The sequence below is a fragment of the Panthera pardus genome, unplaced genomic scaffold (genome assembly GCF_024362965.1).
Source record: "Panthera pardus isolate Hobbes unplaced genomic scaffold, ASM2436296v1 HiC_scaffold_8, whole genome shotgun sequence".
NCBI classification, from domain to species: Eukaryota; Metazoa; Chordata; class Mammalia; order Carnivora; family Felidae; genus Panthera; species Panthera pardus.
The window spans coordinates 12,778,527-12,801,706 of record NW_026527013.1 but is presented as its reverse complement, the minus strand read 5'-3'; the positions used below and the strand labels follow the sequence as shown (position 1 = coordinate 12,801,706).

The following is a 23,180-nucleotide window of genomic DNA, read 5'->3' as shown; positions in this document are numbered from 1 at the left end:
AGGTCGGTGGGCAGAGCCAGGTGTGGTATGACTGTGAAAGCAGGTAACTCTGAGCAGTTTGATGAGGCTCAAGGGTCGAGATGCACAAAGGTGGGATGGGTGGGAGCTGTCAAGGCTGAGCTGGAGAGAGGGAGAACTGAGCTGTCAGGTGCTGGAGTGGCCAAGTCAAGCAATGACGAGAAGCCATAGTGAAAGTAATGGTGAAGCCCTTTCATCATTACTGTGGCAGTGTAGCCTGACGCCCCCTGTTCCGGTTTCCCCACAGAACGGAACACCTTGCAGGTGGATCAGCCATGGGGGTCGTCTCACTATGGAGAGAGCCCTGGACAAACGGCTCTGGCAGTTTTACGGGCCCTGACACCTACAGAATGGGGGGGAGGAGAGCTCAGAGTGGGAAAGTACTGGGTGCTGAGCCAAAGTGGGAGAAATGCCTTCAAGGTTTCCTCCCATGAGAAGGAGACCTTGGCAGAGGTCTTCAGATACCTAATGACCTTGGGGCCCAGGCAGATCCCCAAAAACACACAGAGCTACGAATGGAGACACTGGGGCTGGGAAGGCAAATATGGAAGAAGCATGGCTGGCCAGGGGCCCAGAGTCCCTGACTGCAGTTCCCCTCAGAGACCACAGCACACTGGCTAGGCCACAAGCCTGGTGTGGGGAGGGCGGCTTTCCCCGAGGCCTGCGAGGGAAAGCCTTTGTAACAGCCTGTAGTCAGGCCTAAAAAAAAATCACACAAAGATTTATAATCGAGGGTCGGGCTCTGCAGGAGTCTGTGGGACAAGGATGCCAGGCCAGGAAGAGTAGATACCCCTGAAGGGCAGGCTGGTGGCACCCAGCGTCCACAGAAAAGTTGGCTGTGCCCATATGAAGCTGGTAAAAGTTCTGCCACTTTTCATGGGAAGAGGCTGACTTGAGTTGTCACAGGGTGACAACGTGTGGCCCTCGTAGAAGTGAGGATAGGTATCCTAGGTCCTGTGGGGCCTGATGGACAGCGGGGTCTCCATGTGCCGCAGCCAGGGTCAGGCTCCCGGGAAGCAGACAGGGGTCAGGCAGGTGAGTAAGGAGCAGAGGATTCTTGCAGCGAATGTTTGCGATAAATCTGGAAAGGACATCCTGGATATGCAAAGTTGACCACAGAGGTTCCCTCCCGAGCCATCCTAACGTGATCAGTGGTGCCGTTGGTGGGGGTTGGGTGGGGGCGGGGTGAAGGCAGGGAGAATCGTGAGCAGCACCGTCTGCTCGAAATATAACATCTGCAATTCCCCACATACGTAACGTCAGATTTCCTAGTGCCGTGTTATAAAGGGCAAAAAGAAACAGGTGGAGTTCGTTTGAATCTTATATTTTATTCAACCCGATACACATCCCCAAACATGGTTGTTTCAAAATGCGATCAATATAAAAAATGATCGATGATACGTTGTACTTTTTTTTTTTGGTACTGTATGCGTTTCCTGTGGCTGCTGTCACGAAGAACCACAGACCGGATGGTTTAAAACAACAGAAATTTGTTGTCTCACAGTTCTGGAGGCCAGGCATCCGAGATCAAGGTGTGGGCAGGGCCACGCCGCCCCTGGGGGCTCTAGGGGAGGGGCCTTCTGGGCCTCCTCCAGCCCCTGGGGGCTCTAGGGAAGGAGCCTTCTGGGCCTCCTCCAGCCCCTGGGGGCTCTAGGGGAGGAGCCTTCTGGGCCTCCTCCAGCCCCTGGGGGCTCTAGGGGAGGAGCCTTCTGCGCCTCCTCCAGCCCCTGGGGGCTCTGGTACTCCTCAGCTTTTAGCTGCATCCTTCCCATCTGTTGCCTCTGTCTTCACATGGTCTCCTCCTCTGTGTCCAGATTTCCTTCTTATAAGGACCCGCATCCTTAGGTTGGGGCCCACCTTCGTCCAGTATGAACTCATCTTGGCTAATTTCATCGGCAAACACCCTGTTTCCCCAAATAAGGTCACATTCACAGGTACAGGGGGTTAGGGCTTGGGTGTAACTTCCGGGAGACACAAGCCCCAAATGACTCGACCCTCCCCCTACACTGGGTGGAGCATGCACTGCTGTGGGTCCACCGTTGTCCTGAGAGCCACTGGTGTGCCTCATTACCTGAGTTAGGGCCGAGGGGCGGCATTCTCCTGTCACACGCCGCGTTGTGCCTGCGTGCTTGTTGCCGAGCTGCAGGGGCGCCTGCCTGGGCCCCCAGGCCTTCCAGCTGCAGCCCTGCATTCCCACCTGGCTGCCTCAGCTCGGCCCTGGAAAAGGGTCCCATGGTTGTCCATCCTTCCGCAGCGACGCGTCCGGCGAGGAGATGCTCAGCGTGCGGGTCCCGGACTCCATCACCAGCTGGGTGGGTGAGGCCGTGGGTCTGTCCGAGGCCTGGGGCCTGGGTGTCGCCGTGCCTGCCCTGCTGAAGACCTTCAAGCCTTTCTTTGTGGACTTCACCCTGCCCGCCTACGTGGTCCGCGGGGAGCAAGCCAAGATCCCGCTCAGCGTCTACAACTACATGGGCATCTGTGCCGAGGTACTACACCTGCCCCCGCACACAGCCTTCCCTGTGCCCGGGGGTGGGGGGATGGCACCTGTGATGTCAAGAGGCAGGGGTGAGGGGAGGATATCAGCCTGAGGGGCTTAGAAGGGGACAGAGCATCTTCATTATCAGGGAGGGAGTCACCAAAGGGGCGGTCCCTGTGTTGTTGGGGAGGCAGGGGCAGGAAGTCCTGGAGGTCAGCAAAGCAAGTGCTCAGTATCCCAGTTTGTTTATTTCTTTCTTTCTTTTAAACGTTTATTTTTGAGAGAGAGAATGTGAGTGGGGGAGGGACAGACAGAGAGGGAGACACAGAATCCGAAGCAGGCTCCAGGCTCCGAGCGGTCAGCACAGAGTCCTGTGCGGGTCTCGAACCCGTGAACCTTGCGATCATGACCTGAGCCAATGTCGGACGCTCTACCGACTGAGGCGGCCCGGTCTCCCAGTTTATACTTGCACACCAGCCGGCCCTGGCCGCGTTGCTCTGCTTGTTGGTGTTTCAGGTTCCACAAATGTCAGGGAGATAGGAGTCACCGGTGGTTACACGCTAAATGGGTTCGCAGATGCTAAGAAGGGTGTCCGCAGAGGGACCCAGACCCTGGTCATGCTGTCGAGGCTCCAGCCCCTGCAGGGGCTGTGCGGTGGGGTCTGGTGGAAAAGGCTACTCTACCCCTTTCTTGTAGCTGCTGTGACAAAGCAGTGGGAACCGGGTGGCTTGAGACAATAGAAATGTGTTGTCTCACAGTTCTGGAAGTCAGAGTCCAAGGTCAAGGTGCGGGCAGGGTGGTTTCCTCCTGGGGGCTCTGAGGGAGGGTACGTCTGGTGCCTCAGGCCTGGCTTTGGCGGCTGTGGGCAGCCCTTGACAGTCTTTGGCTTGTGGCTGTGTGGCTCAATCTGCAACCTGTCTTCACATGGCCTTCCTTCTTCCCTCGCTTTCTCTTCCCTCTGTGAATTTCTCTCTGTGTTTCCTCTTCTAAAGATCCCAATTCTGTTGGGGTAGGGCCTACCCTAATAACCTCATTGTAACTTAATGACCTCTGCACAGACCCTGTTTCCAAAGAAAATCACGTTGACAGGTACCAGAGGGTTTAGGACTTCAACATAACTTTCCGGGGGCCATAGTCGGACCGTTACAGCTACCCCAAGACGGGGGGGCTTAGGGCTGAGCTTGGAGGCTGGGGAGGAAGGCCGGCCGGCGAGGGGGGTGGCCTGTGAGATAAGGTGGGTGCATGGAGAGGAAGGGAGAGTTTCGGGGGGCAGGGGTCTGTATATCTGTGCGGCTTGGGGAGGCCAGGAGCACTCACCCTCCACCACTTTGTAATCCTTGGGCGCTGGCTAGGCCTGGATGTCAGTGGTGGGTGGGAGGAAGGGAAGTGGCGAGGGCTCTCCGGGGTTAGGGGCAACCCTCAGGGGCTGGAAGCCGAGGCTGTGGGTAGAGGGGTGAGTGGGGCACAGGATCAGTGGTCCAGCTGGGAGCAGGCCTGCTCTCTGCAGGTCTCAGCCTCACCCTAACAAGCCACACGCTGGGGACGTGGCTGACCTCCCCCTGGCCCTGCCCAAGTGGGTGGGGACCCCGAGGGCCGCGGGCTCACGACACACTGAGGGCAGATGTGAGCTGCAGCCCCAAAGCAGGCACCATGGAAACCAAGAGGCTTCACCCCAGATTTTTGGCTTTTCCTGAAACAATGAGGACACATGGCTAGAGAGTGATTGGAATTTGCTACCAGCGGGGTACCCAAGGCTGCCTGGGTGGGAGGCACGGCCACTACCCCGCAGCTGTGGTCCCAGCAAGTTCAGACCCCGCTGCCCCCAGAAGACCGGGCTCTGGCTCAGCACTTCCATTTACAGCCCCACTTTGCCTCAGTTACCCCATCTGTAAACTGGGCAGGAGAGCTCACCCTGGCCCCACTCGCCCTCACTGGCTTTCTCTGGAGCAGGAGGGAATGAGCAGACACGAGGGTCCCTTGTGAGTCTCAAAGGGGATGGCTGTGGTCTCTGATCATTTCTGAGCCTGGCCCGGAGGCGACAGCGAGCACTGAGTCCCGGCTCAGAAGGTGACCTTGAGCTTGCACAAAATATCTTACTCCTTTTTTTCCTTTGCAAGTTCTAAACGTCCACTGAATGATTATGTCTGCATCAGAACACGTGGCATGTGATGGCGAGTGACAGCCTGAAGGCCGGTAAAGGACTCTCGCACAGCCGTCTGGCTGGCACAGCACAAGTTCGATGCTGGTGTTTATATTTGACTTTCCTGCTGGTGTTTCTTTGATTCTACAGAAGAGCCACATGTTAATGTGTTGTCACATAGGAGCTTCTTGTCCCTTGAAACTTTATAATTAAAGGAAAATTTCAACTGGAGGGGGAAAAAAAAAGAATAGTCATTGCAGGTCCTGAAATGGAAATGAAACCTCCAGAGGCCACCAGAAAGGGGCCCCTGGGTGTAAAATGCCAGTGATTCGAATTCACTGTCACTCAGAACCAATTGTGCACGTGCTCTGTGTGTGCTGGGCCTTGTGCAGGTGTCAGAGGACCCCAGGGCCCAGGACGTGGGGTCCATCTGTGCTCAACCTCGGAGCGCTGTTACCACTAACCTCTGTGCCCCGTGCTGGCCTCAGGATTTTGTCTACATCGATATCAAATGCCCACGTGGGCCGGGGAAGAAGGGTTGTCGATGCAATTGTTCCCAGACAGGAAGCTCAGAGACTCATTGTTACATGCCCAAGCTCTCCCAGGGAGTTTGGGGCAGAGCTGTGTTAGAATTGAGTGTTTTCAGGGAGCCAGCGGAGCCCCGAGAAGAGGCAGGTCTCCTGAGCTCTGGAGTCGTCAGGCACTGTTTGAGCCAGGCACCAGGACCTGGAAGGGCATTCCTGGAAGAGGGAACAGCATACACATGCAACAGAGGCAGGAGGCGGCTTAGCCTGTCCCGGGAATTGCCCATGACACAGTCTAGCTGGGCTTTAGGGTCTGGTGGGGAAAGCAGGAGTGGGGTAATCAGAACCCCATGCATTTGGCTGGGTGGGAGCTGCTGTGTTGGAAAGCAAGGCGGCGGCCGGGGGGTGGCCTGAGGGGACTAAGGGGGACACGTGAAATAGGCTCAAAACAGGCAGCCAGGGAGCAGTGCCCCAAAGCCCAGTGTCTGTATGGTCCATCCTCTGTCATTCTTTTTTTTTTTTTTTTTTAGTTGTATTTATTTATTTTGAGAGAGAGCAAGAGAGAGCAAAGCACGGAGGGGGGAGGGGCAGAGAAGGGGAGAGAGAATCTCAAGCAGGCTCCAGGCTGTCGACGCAGAGCCCGACCCAGGGCTGGAACCCACAAACCGTGAGATGATGCCCTGAACTGAAACCAAAAGTCGGATGCTTACTCAACAGAGCCACCCAGGTGCCTCTGTCATTCTTTTTGCCAAGAGGAATAGGACCCCCATCTTAAAAAGCCGGAATAAGTGCAGACTGATCCCTGATCAACCAGGTGGCCCCTGCAAGGGAGGGTCCTCACCGAATGGGCAGGCGGGACCCTCAGGTGCCCCTTTCAGCTGCAAGAACACGCTGGAGGCTGGTTTGTTGCACATCCCCAAGGCACCAGGAAAATGGACCCATCCAGCTCCCTCAACACGGGCAGGCGGTCATTCCGCCCAGGCGCCGGAAAATACGGCCCACTGACACTTGGCTCTCAAGTTTCTTCTTTCCTCCCTGGAAGAATGTTCTGGAAGAACACTGAGTCAAGAGGGATGTGGGAGCTCCTGACGCATCCTGCATCAGCTGCTCACACTCAGGTCCTGCCAGGCTTGTCCTCAGGCAGGGTTCAGATGCTCTGTCACACTTGCCACTAGATTTTCCTCGGAACCTTCCCTCCACATCACACGTGCATGTGTGTGTGATGTAGGCGTGTTGACCCTCAGGGGCCCAGGGATCACTCGTGTCCTCTTTGGCTACATTACTTTAGCACCTAGTAGGGCCCCTGCACCCACTAGGTGCTTCACACATGCTCGTTGGACAAAAGGATGTGGACCAAGGAGCCTGGGACCAAGGCTCCGTGGACCAAGTTGCAGACTGGGAGGTCTAACCACACGTGCACATAGAGACACTCGTGTGCACACGCATGCACATAGGTGTGCACAGAGATACATGCCTGCACGCATGTGCACACACACACAGAACTCTTGTTATGACCCTGTGGACCTCAGAGCTTGGATGGAGGGTCAGGGGGAGTGCCTTGTGGGGCCTGCAGGGGGAGCGGTCCCTCCCATCTGGTACCCATCTGGTGCCCCCCATCAGCCTTGGCCCTAAGGGGAGGCTGACCCCGTGGGGTGTTGGGGGGCCGAAGTAAAAAGAGGGCTCCCAGCAAGACCATGGTGAGTAGTGGGGGGACCTTCTGAGAAGAGCGTGGCTTTTGGAGAGGGCTGACGCGGTGGGCGGCGGCCAATGGGATGTGCCTGGAGGGCGCACGCATCCCGGGAGCCTTGAGAGCGGCATACCTCCCTCCCCAGGTCTACGTGAAGATCTCAGTTCCCAAGGGCATCCGCTTTGTGGGGCATCCAGGCAGACGCCATCTGACCAAGAAGATGTGCGTGGCCTCTGGGGAGACGGAACCCACCTGGGTGGTTCTGTCCTTCGGTGACCTGGGACTCAGCAACGTCACAGGTGAGGCCCCGTGCTGCTTCAGGCATCCACCGCACCCCCCCCCCCGCCCCCCGTCCGGACCCCAGGCACAGGTGAGTGGCCGGTGGGGCAGTACGTGAGGTCAAGGCCACGTTGAGAGACAGGACTGCGGCTGGGGAATGGTCAGGAGGTGGGGCGAGGCGGTCCACGAGGAGGTGGGGCGTGAGGCTTCCCCGGGAGGGCGGGCGTTCTGTTCGGACCGCAGGCGCTGAGCACACAAATCCCCGCAGCCAAAGCCCTGGCTTACGGAGACACAAGCTGCTGCCGGGACGGGAAGTCCATCCGACACCTGGAGGACCACTTCGCTGACAGGAGGGGCCCCACTGGGAGGGATCACATCAGGCGCAGTGTCATGGTTGAGGTAAGCCCGTGTCCTCAGCCAGGGCACTCGGCCAGGGCCTGATTCCATCACCCATGAGGCGGGGGCCTGGCTGGGGCGGGGGCAGCCCCCACGGGTCCTGCTCTGGGGCTCGGGGCAGGCGTGGGGTGTCTGCATTTCCTCGCTAGAGGCCCTCAGCGTCCAGCCCCTCCGCCGTGCACCGTGGACTTGGGGAAAGCGGCCTGGGACTCGCAGGGGCCGCAGGGAAGTGTCCTCTGATCCCCATGTTGACCGTGTTGGAGGGCGATGTGCCTCTGTCTCCGACTTCCTGTTTGTCATAGGCAGCCGTAGGGATTATGACCTGGCATTTGGAGGGCGGTCACTAGAATGCCTGGGGCAGAAAGGACGCAGAGCCTATGCAGCAGAGGGGCCCGGGTGTTGGGGTCTCATTGACGCCCCACCTCCCCTACTGGCTGGGAATCTAGGATCTACCGCTCCGTGTGGGCTGGGCGTATGCCTTGATAGTCCAATCCTGCTCCGTAAATCAGGGGCGTTCACGCTCACCCCACAATGTGGAGAGGGCACCTCGCAGTGCACGTTGGGCATGTGGTAGCAGTGATGTCCCATCTTTTGGGGGCTGCTTGGACACCTCAGAGCCCAGAGCCCTGCCAAGACTCTTCATGCCACGTGGAGAGTGCACGACAGCCCCGAGGAAGCTCCTCACGGCGTCCCCAGTGTCTGCCCCTCCCCAGGGGCTCAGCTGCAAACAGCCGCCTTCCCTCCTGGCCGTGGTCCTGGCAGCGCGGAGCACAAATGATTTCCATCAGCCTCCGGAGTCACACACACGTGCTGGGCAGAACTCCCCGAGGTGGACGAGTCGTTGGCCACAGCGTGCTTGACGTGACCTGATGGATTCCTCCGGGACAAGTGGGTCCTCTGATGAGGAATGCCGTCTCCGTGAGCCAGTGGGGTGAGGGGATGGCCTCAACGGGAAACACAGAGACCCCTGGCAACCCTTTGCTCGGCCTGAACGTGCTCCCTGGCCCACAACCCGCCCTCCTGGGGCCAGAGGAGATGGCAGGCCATCCAGAGTTCTTGCCTCGTCCGTCTGCAGAAGGAATTTCTCAATGCAGAGAGGGATTCTCAAGGGGCTCTGCCCCTGGGCCTTTCCTCCCACTCACACGGCTCAAGGGCTGCCTAATCTGCAGTATCGCTTTGTGCAGGTGGCCCTGGGGGCGGGAGGTGACAGGTGGGCATCAGAAGACCTGAGAGGTCGAAGCAGAAACACTGAAGCATGGTGGACGAGGAAACCAGGTTTATGAAACAGGACGTGGCCGACGTGCGGTTTGATAAAGCAGCAAAGCCCTGCTGCCTCTCCACCCCGCTGGAGAGCTCCGGGTGCGCGGTTTGTTTGCCAGATCGGATATTTGGTGGACCCTCACGCGACGCTGCGTGCCTTCTGCTGGGGACGAAACTGCGCGTGGCACCAGTACCTTCCCGCGAGGTGGGGAAGCAGGTGACGGTTGGGAACCACCGCGGGCGCTAAACCGGAGGGAGGAGGAGCTGGTGCCCTCCTGCCTGGCTCCCCGATTAGCCCAGGAGACCCCGAGGACAAGGTGGGAGTATGGGAAGCACGGCCAGTCTAGAAGCAGCTGGTGAGTGGGTTTGACCAGAGCCCGGAGAAGAGGAATGAGCCTCAGTTTCCCCACTCGGGCCTAGGAGGTAGGCAGCCTGGTCTTTCTCTGGGTACCCGTGACATTGGCACCACCCTGCAGGGTCCAGACTCGGAGCCGCCACCGTGGGAGGGCAGCCGCTCCCCCCCCCCTTTGCCGATTGCCCCTCCCCCGCTCAGTTCTCCCCATCTCTCTGTTTCAGCCGGAAGGAGCCCCCCGCAGCTACACCTACAGTGCTTTCTTCTGTCCCAACGGTGAGTCCCTGCACCCACCCCACTGAGGACTTTGGCCCTCCCCCCACCACACTGTTGCAGCACTCCTGCTGCTAAGTGGATGCCTGCCCTTCCTGGGGCCAGAGGACACGGCAGGGGAGAACTGAGATGTCCTGGCTGGTGACAACCATAAGCCAGAGAGAGGACTGGGCATCTGCCACACAGGAAGGACGTGCACATGCATGTAGGCTGGAGGTGCCAATGGGAAAAGAGACCACAGGCGGGAACAGGGCTGTCCTCGGGTTCCTGGGGTGAGGAGCCTAGGATCCAGAGAAGGGAGGTCTTAGACGTCAGGGGAAAGCTATGGGAAACGACCGACCCGGAACCCTGGGCCCAAAGAGAAAATAGGAAATTCAAGTGGGTTCCAGAAGGGGTGGGATTTGGGGTCTGCCTCGATCCCCTGAAATCGATATTAGGTTTGTACGTGATCCGTGAAAAGAAAGGGGTACAGAGTGTGCGGTGGACAGAATGGCCAGAGCAGGGCCCTTCCATGCCTCTGCCTCGGTCGGGTCAGGGAAATGCTAGGCAGGATATGAGCCCGGCTGCCAGTGGGAGGGTCTGCCCACTCCCTGTCCGGCCCCTCCCAGAGGAGCTCAGGCCTGGCCTGGCACTGGACGGCACCCAGCAGGCTTTGCCAGGTGGCCGAGCTGAGGATCTGAGCTGAGTCCCTGGGGATTGTCGGCTCCCCAGGTACAGCACCTCCCCGTTGCCAAGGCATCCAGCGCGACAGGCCCCACATGGACCACTCTAGACACAGGCTTCCTCTTGACATTGACCACCCCCCCCCGCCACGCCCTTTGTGTATTAAACAGCAATGCATCACTTACAAGCTGAAACAAATTTTGACAGAGGTGCAAAAGCAAGTCAACGAAGGAAGGAGAGCCTTTTCAACAAATAGTGAAAGAGTAGTTGGACATGATTGGTAAAAGCATGAACTTTGACCTAAAGATCCCACTTTATATGAGAATTAACTCAAATGGATCATGGACTTACATGTAAAATGATAAAACTTTTAGGAAAAATGTGTGAGAAAATTTCTGAGAAACCTTTGGGATCCAGGGCTGGGTAAAGAGTTTTTAGACATGATACCAAAAAGCATCACCCATAAAAGGAAACTCATAAATGGACCTTATCAAAATGAAACACTGCTTTGCAAAAGATGCTATTAAGAGGAGGAAATACCAGTTACAGACTGGGAGAAAATACTTCCAGACACAGGTCTGACAAAAGACTAGTATCTAGAACATCAAACGATCCAATTAGAAAGGGGGAAAAAGGAACAAACAGTTCACCAAAGAAGGTATACAGGTGACAGGTAGGCACAAGGACATTCAACATCGTTAACCATTAGCAAAATGCAAAATAAAGCACGGTAAGTTGTCAAGGCACGCTTATCAGAATGACTGAAGTAAAAAAAAAAATAGCGACAGCAGTAAAAAATGGCGAGGATGGGGAGAAAGAGGATCGTTCATACGTTGCTGGTGGGAATTGTAAAATGGTGTGGCTGCTACTGGGAGTTTCTTAAAAAGCTACACATGCTCCATGCGTACCACCCAGAAATTGCACTACGAGGCATTTTTCCCAGAGAAACGAGGATTTATGTTCACACAAAAACCCATACATAAATGTTCATATCAGCTTTATTTGTAATAGCCCCAAACTGGAAACAGCCTAGGTGTCCTTCAGTGGATGAGTGGATAAGCAAATCACGGTACGTCCCTACCTTGGAATGCTATTTAGTGATAAAAAGGAATGAGCTATTGACATATGCAGCTATCTGGGTGAAGGGGATTGAGTGGGGACAAAAAAAAAAACAAAACCCTCAATCCCAATAGGGTCCATAAATTATTCTGTTTGCAGTATTTTTTGAAATGACAAAATTTTAGAAATGGAGGTTATATTAGCCATGGCTGGGATGGGGAGGAAGAGTGTGGGTATGGTGATAAAGGCCGATAGGAGGGATCTTGTACAAATAAAATTGGGGAAGTCTGAACAAGACTAATGGGTTGTATCGATGTCAATATCCTGGTTGTGATATTGTACTAGAATCTTGCCAGATACCCCTGGGGAGAACTGGGTCCACAGGACACAGATCTCTCTGTGTTATTTCTTACAGTCATATGTGAATGTACAGTTATCTCAGCAAAAGTAAAATAAAAACATTTGTAAAAGTGACACATAGGTACAAATACCGTATGATTCCACTAATATGAGCTACTTAGAGAAGTCAAAATCATAGAGACAGAAAGTAGATGGTGGGAGCCAGGGGTTGCCGGGAGGGGAGGGCAGCCTAGTGTATAATGGGGACAGAGTTACAGTTTTGGAAGGAGAAACAGTGATGATGTTTGCACAGTAGGACTGTATTTGATACTCCTGAACTGGACACATAGAAATGATTAAGAGGACACACTTTACATTATTTGTATTTTACCACAATTTTAAAAATTGGGAAAAGCAGAAGCAATACTTGTGTATTACAGGAAACTTAGGAAGATAGAAAGAAGGAAAAATATCTCCTCTGCTTCTCATCCAGAGATGACCTTTTCTAACATTTTGTTATATTTGGTTGCATAGGGTTGATCATTGTTTGTTTTAACATAGTTGTGACTCGTGAGCTAAATAATTCTGTGGTCTGCCTTGCTCATTTAACACATCTCGAGCACTTTTCTTTGTTATTGTAAAGACTTTATAAACAGCATTTCAAAACAGCTTCAGTATGTTCTATCAAATGACTGTTCCAGAATTTGACCACTATAGAATTTTCTTCTTATTTTTTACATGTTTATTTATTTTTGAGAGAGAAAGAGGGAGAGAGAGAAAGTGCTGGGGGAGGGGCAGAGAGAGAGAGGGAGACACAGAATCGGAAGCAGGCTCCAGGCTCCAGCTATCAGCACAGAGCCTGACACAGGGCTCGAGCCCACGAACTGTGAGATCATGACCTGAGCTAAAGTCGGATGCTTAACCGACTGAGCCACCCAGGTGCCCCTGTTTCTACTTTTTTAAAATCATAATTTACACTAGGCTGAATGTACATTTGTATTCAAAGTAAAGTCAGTAATATTTTTAACATGCTGATTGAGGTATAATTGACATACAATAAATCACACGTACTTTAAGCGTACAGTTTGGGAAGTGTTGACATCTGTGTACATGTGTGAAACTATCACATCTAAGATAATGAAGATTTCCATTAACCCCAAAAGTCATGCCCCCTTGTAATCACTCACCCCTGTTTTTAGTCTTGTCACCAGGGAACTACTGACCTGTTTCCTGTCTCTGTAGATTACTTCGCACTTTCTAGACTTTTATATAAATGGAATCATATAAAAATGTACTCTTTTTCTCTGGTTTCTTTCACTCAGCATAAAAATGCTGAGATTCATTCACGTTGTGTGTATCACTAATTCAATCATTTTAAGGCCGAGTGGGCCTCCATTGAATAGATGTGTTGCATTTTGTTCGTTGACCTGCTGATGGATATTTGAGTTATTTCTAGTTTGGGGCTATTTCCAATAAAGCTTCTATGAATATTCATGTGCAAGGCTTTGTATGGATAATATGTTTTCCTTTCTCTTGAGTCTGTACCTATGAGTGAAATAGCTAAATCATACAGGAGGTATGTGTTCAACCTTTTAAGAAATGATCACACTGTTTTCCAAAGTGGTAGTCCCATTTTGCATTCTCACCAGCAGGGGGCGAGAATCACTTCTTCCCTCTCCTCGCCCACACCTGGTGTCCCTCTGATTACTTTTCGCCCTTCCGATAGGTGCCTGATGGTATCTTATTGTGGTTTTGATATGCATTTCCCTCATTCAAGCATCTTTTCATGTGTCTGTTTACTATTAATGTATCTTTTCTGGTGAAGTGTCTGGTCAGATCTTTTAACGTTTATTTTACGTTGACTTTTGGAAGTTTTTATAAATTTATTCTTGTTACAAGTCATTTATCAGATGAATGCTTCGCAGAGACATTTCTCCCAATATGTGGCTTGTCTTTTCTCTTAATAGTGTGTTTATAAGACCAGAGGTTTTTCTTTTCTTTTTTTTTTTTTTTTTAGAAGTTTTTCATGTTGATGTGGCCCAGTTTACCAGTTTTTCACTTTATGGATTATGCTTTTGCCGTATCTAAAAGAAATCTTTTCCAGGGGCATCTGGGTGGCTCAGTTGGTTGGGTGTCCAACTCTTGATTATGGCTCAGGTCATGATCTCGCAGTTAATAATGAGTTTGAGCCCCGCACCAGGCTCCACGCTTGGGATTCTCTCTTTCCCTCTTTGCCTTTCAACCACGTGTGCGCTCTGTCTTTCAAAATGAATAAATGAACTTTAAAAAAAAGAAATCTTGGGGCGCCTGGGTGGCTCAGTTGGTTAAGCGTCTGACTTTGGTTCAGGTCATGATCTCATGGTTCGTGGGTTCGAGCCCCGCGTCGGGCTCTGGGCTGACAGCTCAGAGCCTGGAGCCTGCTTCCGATTCTGTGTCTCCCTCTCTCTCTGCCCCTCCCCCATTCGCAGTCTGTTCCTCTCTCATAAAATAAACTTAAAAAAGATTTTAAGGGGCGCCTGGGTGGCTCAGTCGGTTAAGCGGCTGACTTCAGCTCAGGTCATGATCTCACTGTCCGTGAGTTCGAACCCCGCTTCGGGCTCTGTGCTGACAGCTCAGAGCCTGGAGCCTGTTTCAGATTCTGTGTCTCCCTCTCTCTCTGATCCTCCCCCGTTCATGCTCTGTCTCTCTCTGTCTCAAAAATAAATAAATGTTAAAAAAAAAAAAGATTTTAAAAGAAACCTTTTCCAATTCCTACGCGTTCTCCTCCACGTTTGTAAGCATTACGTTGTACGCTTACAAAATAGCTCTGATCCGTTTTGAGTTGGTCCTTGGAAAACCACGCGCGGTGTGGATCTGAGTTCCCTTTTCTGCTTCTGGGTAACTAGTGGTTCCGACAGCCTCCGTTGAAAGGATTTTCACTGTCGAATTGCCTTCTCACCTTTGTTGCAAATCAGTTGTTCGCGCACGAGCGGGTCCGCGTCTGGACTCCCTACGCTGTTCTGGTGAGCCTGGGTTGATGTCCGTACCACACTGTCGTGATTACTGCCGCTTCCGAGTGCATCTCAATGTCACAGGTGTGAGTCCTTCACCCTGGTTCCGTTTCAAAGTTGTGTTGACCCTCTGGGTCCTTTACGTTTCTATATGAATTGTGGAATCGGCTTTGTCATTTCCGCAAAAGACCCTCCCGTGATTTCTGACTGGGATTGCCGCGAATCCGTGTGCCAGTTTGGGAAATAATTACCGTATCTGCTGTGTTGTCCTCTGACCCACAAACGCGGTCTGGCTCTCCATTGATTGGGGTCTGAATTGGCTGCAACAGCATTTTGCAGTCTCTGGCTGTACAGGGCTTTTGTAGGAGTTAGCCCCGTGAGCGTCTCCTCTTTCGTGTGCCCTCGGCAAAGCTGCGGGTAAGCCGTCTCCGTTCGCCGTTGCTCAGGAAGCTGCCTGCAGAGCCGCAGTGAGACGGGCCCCCCAGAGGCCCTGATCCTCAGCTCTGGACACAGGCAGGGAGAGGCAGGATGCCTCCAGGTGCCCCCTCAACACCCTCTCTCCTTCCCTCCGTCCAGAGAGAGTCCACATCTCCACGCCCAACAAGTACGAGTTCCAGTACGTGCAGCGGCCGCTGTGGCTCACCCGTTTTGATGTGGCCGTGCGAGCCCACAATGATGCCCGCGTGGCCTTGTCCGCCGGACCCCAGGACACAGCGGGCATGATAGAGATTGTCCTGGGGGGGCACCAGAACACCAGGTCCTGGATCTCCACCAGCAAGATGGGCGACCCCGTGGCCAGCACGTACACGGCCAAGATCCTGTCCTGGGATGAATTCAGAACGTTCTGGATCAGCTGGCATGGCGGGTTCATCCAGGCACGGCTGGGCTGGCTGGGGTGGGCATGGGAACCCCGGGCTCCTTGGCATTTGCTGCTTCCTACTCTGTGTCCAGCTCTTAACCGGGGGCGAGGAGGAGGGGGGGATAAACACAGGGTGCAACCTCAGGTTGCTCACAGTCTGCCTAGAGTCACTTACAAAAAAAAAAAATAAATAAAAAGGTGAGAGCTGTGGTGGAGGAAGCACCCAGGGGAACTGGGAGCTGAAGTATAGTGGGTCGTCGTGGGAAAGGAAAGTGCATATAAGCAGGTGAAATCGAGGCTGGGGCGTTTTATGGGCCAGGCAAAGAGGACATAGGAAAGGAGCAGCTAACAGCTTCTTAGAAGAGGGACATAGCCAAACTGGGTTTTGAAGCATGCATAGGAGTTCACCAGGCAAACTAGGGAGTGGAGGATGTTCCAGGCAGAGGGCATAGCATGTGCAAAGGCCCAGGGGTTCCAGGGAACTGACGGCTCGGCAAACTACGTGCTACGCTTGTGTCTCTTGTTGGCCATTTAATGGATGAGGTGACCCTTGGTTTCTCTGTGGGCCCTGTAGCCAGTGTCACTGCTGCCTGAGCGCTTCCTTTCAGCATTCAGCAGCCAGCAGCCTTGGCCTCTTTTTCCAGGTTGGCCATGGCCCAGAGCCTTCCAATGAGTCTGTCATCATGGCCTGGACCCTCCCCAGGCCACCGGAGGTCCGATTCATTGGCTTCTCCACTGGCTGGGGCTCCATGGGTGAGTTCCGCATCTGGAAGAAGGTGGAGGTGGACGAGAGCTACAGTGAGGCCTTTACCCTGGGAGTCCCGCACAGCGCCATCCCTGGGTCAGAGCGGGCAGCAGCCTCTGTCATAGGTGCGTCTGCCCTGTTGCTGGCTTGGGGAGTAGAGAGGCGAGAACTGAGGCCGAGGGGCAGGGTATCCGCCCCGGGCTTGGTCTCGCATCAGCCTGTGCTGGGAATCTGTGCCCCTGGGGCCTCACCTGACCGGCCACTTTGGTGCTTTCTCCATGCCGGGGCAGACCCTGAGATGACCCCAGCCCTGTCCTTGAGGAGTTCCCTGTCTGCCCACCCAAGCCCTGTGTGAAGCAACCCCAAGGGGCAGGTGGCGAATTCCATGAGGGCAGTGAGCATGGGGTGATGTGCAAGAGGACAGAAAGTGTGGGTGAAGTCAGCCGGGTGCGGGGCAGAAGGTGGGGGTCCTGGTGAGGGGGGCAAGTTTCCAGAACGTTTCCTGAGCAGGAGCGAGTGGCTGTGACGGGGGGTCTGGACGGTGTGGGTGGTCTCCTGTAGCCCGGCTACAGGAGTGGAAAGTGGGGCCTCTGTGATGGATGTGGTGTTGGGTATTGGAAGGGTGGGAAGAGGGGAAGAGGCCAGGAAGGGCAGACAGTCCTCAATGCGGGGGTCTCAGGTCTCTCTCACACTGGAGAACAGAAGTCCTGGGGCCCAGAGAGGTTGGTGATTGTGGCCCAATCAGAAGAAATGGGAGTTTATAATTTCTGAGTCAGGAGATGAAGTCAGAGATGGCCGTGGGGGTCAGTGGCCCGGGTAGGGGTGAAGGGAAGCCAGCAGATGGGCAGGGATGGAGAGGGCGTGAAGGCCAGGACCTGTGTGCCAGTGCCTTCAGCATAGTGGAATAGAAGGTGGAGAAGAAGCTGGAAAGCCCGGAGAAGGGTGATGAGAAAGTAGCCAGGCAGGCCCTGCCATGGATGGAGGCTGCAGGAGCAGTGGCAGCCTCAGTGGGGCAGGAGGAAAGGCCAAGGAAGGAAGGGAGGTGTGATCAGGAACAGCAGGAGTTCAGCCATGTGTGGTGCAGAGAGGCCAAGAAGAGGAAGACAGAGTGCTGAAGGGAGGAAAGCACAGGAGAAATCAAAAAGAAAAAAAAAAAACTTTAAAAGTATACCAACAATATTATGTGTGTACAGAAACTTTTTTTAAAGATCTAAATACTTGTGGTTGAAGAGAAAATCACATTTCCTACTGGAAGTTAGGAAAAAAATATTTAAAATGGAACCACAGTGACTGGATTGACCTGTCAACGTGTGGGATGCAACCAAAGTCGTACTTAGAGGAAAACGTATAGCTTTAAATGTACCCGTTTTAAAAGCCAAAAAGAAACGAGCATTCAGCATAATGAAAAGGTAGAGAGAGAGAACACCGAGTTGAGACTGAAGAGCAGAGAGGGAGGCGTGTGGGAGAGTTCCAGCGGGTGGCGGCCAAAGCCAGGGCACCCGGTGGGCCACGTGAGCACAGGGCATGGTCCAGTCCCAAAGGCAGCGCCGGCCGTCAGAGGGTGGGGAGCTGGTGTGAGGCCACAGGCCGCCCTGGGGAAAGCCGTCCTGAGTACAGCCAGGGCGCCGGTTGAGGCCAGCCTGCAGCCCAGCCCTGTTTTCCTTCCCACCAGGAGACGTCATGGGGCCGACCCTGAACCACCTCAGCAGCCTCCTGCGGTTGCCCTTCGGCTGTGGAGAGCAAAACATGATCCACTTTGCGCCCAACATCTTTGTCCTCAAGTATCTTCAGAAAACCCGGCAGCTCAGCCCGGAGGTGGAGCGGGAGACCACTGACTACCTGGTACAAGGTACTGGGGCCGGGTGACTGTGCAGAAGACACGGGGAGGGAGGCAGCCTATGTGCCCGGTGCAGCGGATGTGGAGGGACGGAAGGGAGTGGAAGAGGCCACTTCCAGGCCCCCGCCTGGTCACTGTCAGCAGGAGCCCCGTGTCTGCACCCATTAGGACAAGGCTCTGAATGCTGGGAATCAGCTATGGGGACAGCAGATGCACCTTTTAAAAAATGTAGATTTGGGGGGAGCGCCTGGGTGGCTGAGTCAGGTAAGCATCCTACTTTGGCTTAGGTCATGATCTCACAGTTCGCAAGTTCAAGCCCCGCATCGGGCTCTGTGCTGACAGCTCAGAGCCTGGAGCCTGCTTTGGATTCTGTGTCTCCCTCTCTCTGCCCCTCCCCTGTTCACTCGCGCTCACTTGCTCTCTCTCTCTCTCTCTCTCTCTCTCTCTCTCAAAAATAAGTAAACGTTAAAAAAAATTAGAAAAATAGGGGCACTTGGGTGGCTCAGTTGGTTAAGCGTCCGACTTCGGCTCAGGTCACGATCTCAAGGTCCGTGGGTTCGGGTTCTGCGTCGGGCTCTGTGCTAACAGCTCAGAGCCTGGAGCCCACTTTGGATTCTGTGTCTCTGTCTCTCTCTGCCCCTCTCCCACTCATGCTTTGTCTCTCTCAATAATAAATAAACATTAAAAATAAAAAATAATAATATTAATAAAAATAAATAAGAATGTTGGTTTTTTTTAACAGAGCAATATAATAGCAATATAACAAACATTAGAAAACAGATATAGGGGCGCCTGGGTGGCTCAGTCGGTTGAGCGCCTGACTTCGGCTCAGGTCATGATCTCATGGTTCACGGGTTCAAGCCCCACGTCGGGCTCTGTGCTGACAGCTCAGAGCCTGGAGCCTGCTTATGATTCTGTGTTTCCCTCTCTCTCTGCTTCTCCCCTGCTCACATTCTGTCTGTCTCTCTTTCAAAACTAAATAAACTTAAAAATTTTTTTTTAATAAATAAGGTATAGTCAAAAATGAAAGGCACCTCGGTGGCTCAGTCGGTTAAGCCCCCGACTTCGGCTCAGGTCATGATCTTGCAGTTCGTAGGTTCGAGCCTGCATCGGCCTTTCTGCTGTCAGTGCGGAGCCTGCTTGGGATTCTCTGTCCCCCTCTGTCTCTGCCCTTCTCCTGCTCGCGCGCGCGCTCTCTCTCAAAAATAAGTAAACATTTAGAAGAAAAGAAACGAAACGTTCCCTGTAATCCCCATGTCAGTGTTGGCTCCGTATTTATGCTCCTGCCCTCCAGCAGCACAGGTTAGCGTCACCGCTCTTGGTGCCTTATAACGTGGCATCGTACCGTGTGCCCCAGCCACCCGCTGTGCGTGTGCAATTGGTCCACCGGGCTGTGCGGAGCCGTGGTCCATTCACCTGCATGGCTGCGTGGAGGGACCATGGGCGGTGTGTCTGATGACGGGCGCTAGAGAAATTCACATTCGGGGCTTTTACAGTCGTGATGCCCCGAAGCATCCTGTCCGGGTGCTCGGTGAAAACACCTGAATATCTGTGGGGGCAGGAGGGGGGGTGTCCAGAAGTAAAACTGCTGGGTCTCGGGACGTGTTCAGTTCATAATCATCTTCAAGGCTACGCCATTTGTCCATCATAATACATTTATGAACTTCGACATGCTAAACTCCTCTCTTAGACACGTTGGGATTGTTTCTCAAGTTTCCCCCCTAAACAATACAGCGATGAATATCTTCACAAAAAAACAACACAGCACCGAATATCAGAAATGACGCAGCGCTGAATGTCTTCCGTCGCCAGGAATCAGATCCTCAGAGTAGGGAACAGCCCTGTGTGTGGAGGGTAGGACCTCTGAGTGCCCTGACCTCAGCTTCCTCTTCACGTCTTGGCCCTGCAGGGAGGGGGACAAGGGAGACTGTAGCCTCGCCTCTGTCACGGGCACCTGCTGTGTGTTCTCAGGTAGGGCCTGTTCTCAGTGCCTTGGTTTCTTACCTATGTGTGTAGCAAGGGAGTTACGATCAGTTGATGCCAAGGTCCTGGGGCCTCCTGGGGTGTGCTTCTGGCCCTGGGCTGGAGGTGGAGAGAAGGAGAGGAAGGAGAAGGTTTGACCCGTCTGTGAAGCTGGCATCCACAGCGGGCAGGTCCGTGCACTTCTATCCGTGCTGCCCCAAGTCACCTTTCTGGCCACCCCCAGACCAATGGTCCTCATTTCCCAGCTGAGCAAAGCGAGAGTCCTGGAAGCAGCCAGCCTGAGACCATTCAGGGGCGAGTGGTGGGGGCTTCTGAGATCCCAGGCTCTCCTGGATCAGCCAGCCAGGGCACTAGGTCCCTGCCAGGGTGAGATGAGAGCCCACGGCCACAACGTTGGAGGGTTCTGCTTTCAAGAAAGACTGGCATGTGCCCAGCCCAGATGATGCCAGGCCCCTCTCCGATGGGGAAACTGAGGCATGAGAGCGCCTTGATCCCTGAGGCGAGCCTGGGGTTCCTGCCTCCTGGCCTGTTAAGGTTCCCAGTGACTGTGCTTCTGGATGAGATCTCCAAAAGCAGTCCTGATGATCTAGAACCATCCGTCCTCAACGGGAAAAGGAAACAGCGAGATGTCATGATGAAAATGTACAACCCTTCGATGGAAAAATAAGGTGGGTTGCCATGGGCTGAAAATCTGGCCTGATAAGGGCTGACCAAAGACTGCTGGGAAGCCCAAGCCCGCTCAGTCTGTGGCTGGGGACGCTCAGGTTGCTGAATCCATCCCAGCAAAGGGCCTTGAAGGCCACCCCTAGTCGTAACCAGCAGCGCGGACCTCTCTTGGACAGCCAGACCCTGTGCCCTTCAGCCAGTTGGCATTTCAGACTCTACCGGTTTTCTGCACACTCGCTGGTGTTCGTTTCCTGGGCCCGCCTTCACAAGTGCAGACGCTTTGCAGGCAGGGCGTTTTTTCCAAGTCGAAGGTTTCTGAGAGCCCTGCATCAAAGCAAGCCCACCAGCTCCGCTTTCCCGACAGCATTTGCTCACTCCGCGTCTCTGTGTCACATTTTGGTGATTCCTGCGATAACTTCGAACTTCCAGATTGTTGTTATATTGGCATTGCCGCGATCTCGTGCTAAAGCTTGAACGGAAGAGGAGTTGCTTCTAACGGACGAGGAAAGAAGGCTTCTTGAGCTGCAATCTGCTCCTGGAGAAGATGCCGTGAAGACTGTTGGAACGATGACACAGGGTTCAGAACGTCACAGAGGCAGAGTGGAGGGGGCGGCAGGAGCGGGATTTGAGGGGACGGACTCCGATTCCGAGAGAAGTCCCACTGTGGGTGAAATGCCATTAAAACAGCATCGCATGCTGCAGAGAAGTCGCTTGTGAAAGGAGGGCTCCTTCGATGCAGCAAACTTTACTACTGTCTTATTTAAGACATTGCCACAGCCACCCCAGCCGTGAGTGATCAGTCAGCAGCCGTCACGTGGAGGCAGGACCCTCCACCAGCAAAAACATTTCGACTCGCGGAAGGCTCAGATAACGGTTAGCATCTTTTTGGCCATGGTATTTTAAAGTTTTTCTTCTTTTTTTAAATTTTTTAAAAATATATTTATTTTGAGAGAGAGCACACGCACACGTGCACAGCAGGGGAAGCGCAGAGGGGAGAGAGAATCCCAAGCAGGCCCTGCACGGTTGGCACGGAGGCCCATGTGGGGCCCGAACTCATGAACCGTGAGGTCAGGACCCGAGCCGAAACCAAGAGCTGGACGCTCAACTGACTCAGCCACCCAGGCGCCCTAGTATTTTTAAATTAAATAAACCAAGGCACGTACATTGTTATCTTAGACATAATGCTGTCGCAGGCTTCGCGGACTATAGAGTAGCGTAACCATAACTCTAAATATACTGGAAAACCAAAAAAATTCATTTGACACGGTTTATTGCAAACGGGTCTGGAACCGAACCCGTGGTATTTCTGAGGGATGCCTGTACCACCCGCTGCGTGACTCAGAACAGGACTGGATTCACTCTCAGCTCCGGGGGCCAGAAGTCCAAAGTCAAGGTTCAACAGGGTTGGTTCCGTCTGGAGGCTCTGGGGGAGCCCGCCCTGTAGACACATCACCGTGCTCCCTGCTTTCGTCTTCACAGGACTTTTTCCTGTGTCTCTATTTCTGCCTCTCCTGTCTTCTAAGCACATCAGTCCTTGGATCTCGGTCCTCCCTTATTCCACGATGACCTCATCTGGAGATCTTCCGCATAATTGAATCTGCAAAGACCCTTATTCCCCATAAGGTCCCATTTTGGGGTTCCAGGTGGCCATGAACTTGGGGGGGGGGTCACTGTCCATCGGGTATAGCGCTCCCTTCTGCTCTTTCCACCTCTGAGGGCGCAGCACCGTCCTTCCAGCGGGGAAGTTGCAAACCTTGCTGCTCTCCAGATCTTTCTTTTTTTTTTTTTAATTTTTTTTTCAATGTTTTTTATTTATTTTTGGGACAGAGAGAGACAGAGCATGAACGGGGGAGGGGCAGAGAGAGAGAGGGAGACACAGAATCGGAAACAGGCTCCAGGCTCCGAGCCATCAGCCCAGAGCCTGACGTGGGGCTCGAACTCACGGACCGCGAGATCGTGACCTGGCTGAAGTCGGACGCTTAACCGACTGCGCCACCCAGGCGCCCCCAGATCTTTCTTTCCTCCAGGCCTCAGCGGCTCTGCCCACACTGTCTCCACCACCTGATCCGGGGCGGCCCGTCGTCCTTGCCCGCCTGGACGGTGCCCACCTCCCGGTCTGCCTGCTTCCTCCCTGGACCCTACAGACCACCCACTGCCCATGTCCCCTTGCGTCCCAGCCCCGCTCACACCGCCCATGCCCCCCCCCTGCTGCCCTGGCAGCAAGGCCAGACCCCCAGGGTGGCCCGAGTGGCCTCCTCCCCTCCCTCCCCTGCCCCCTTGCTCTTCTGTTCTCTGAGCACACCAAGCTCTTGTGGCATAGTGCCCACCCCCGGGGACAGAGGGTGCTGCCTCGAGATGGTGCACGTCACCGACCACCCAGGCGTGATGGGTATGTGAGCAGGGGTGACAAAGAGGTGATGTCAGGAAGCGAGAGGAATAGAGTGGAGGTTTCGGTCGCACCCGTGGAGTGGGGTTGTGCGTCTCCGGTTGTGGGTGGTGGGGCAGTTTCCAGGGCCTCGGCTGTGAGCGTGGGGCAGTTTTGGCCCCCCCGGATGGGAGTATTACATCATGTGGAGGTCCCACGGTAGGACGAGGCCCAGTCCCAGCGGCTCGCCAGGATGCCGACCCCTCCCT

General features: G+C 54.1%; 1 protein-coding gene and 1 non-coding gene across 8 annotated transcripts in view; both read left to right on the top strand.

Moving 5' to 3' along the window:
* The window catches only part of CPAMD8 (C3 and PZP like alpha-2-macroglobulin domain containing 8), an 83,148-nt gene that overhangs the window by 40,615 nt on the left and 19,353 nt on the right, over positions 1 to 23,180 (top strand). For 6 of the 7 annotated variants that reach the window (XR_008420671.1, XR_008420672.1, XR_008420670.1 and 3 more), the window contains 7 exons: positions 2,273 to 2,504; positions 6,991 to 7,144; positions 7,393 to 7,523; positions 9,357 to 9,408; positions 15,033 to 15,331; positions 15,960 to 16,185; positions 17,733 to 17,909. Coding sequence is in view for 4 of the 7 variants with exons in the window: in XM_053898467.1 (XP_053754442.1) it covers positions 2,273 to 2,504; positions 6,991 to 7,144; positions 7,393 to 7,523; positions 9,357 to 9,408; positions 15,033 to 15,331; positions 15,960 to 16,185; positions 17,733 to 17,909 (1,271 nt within the window). In the remaining 3 variants the exon portion in view is untranslated. The remainder of the gene's footprint in view (positions 1 to 2,272; positions 2,505 to 6,990; positions 7,145 to 7,392; positions 7,524 to 9,356; positions 9,409 to 15,032; positions 15,332 to 15,959; positions 16,186 to 17,732; positions 17,910 to 23,180) is intronic. The other variant, XM_053898468.1, reaches the window with a different exon arrangement.
* Positions 13,772 to 13,856, top strand: TRNAQ-UUG (transfer RNA glutamine (anticodon UUG)). The gene has a single exon. It is a non-coding gene; the product is annotated as a tRNA-Gln (tRNA).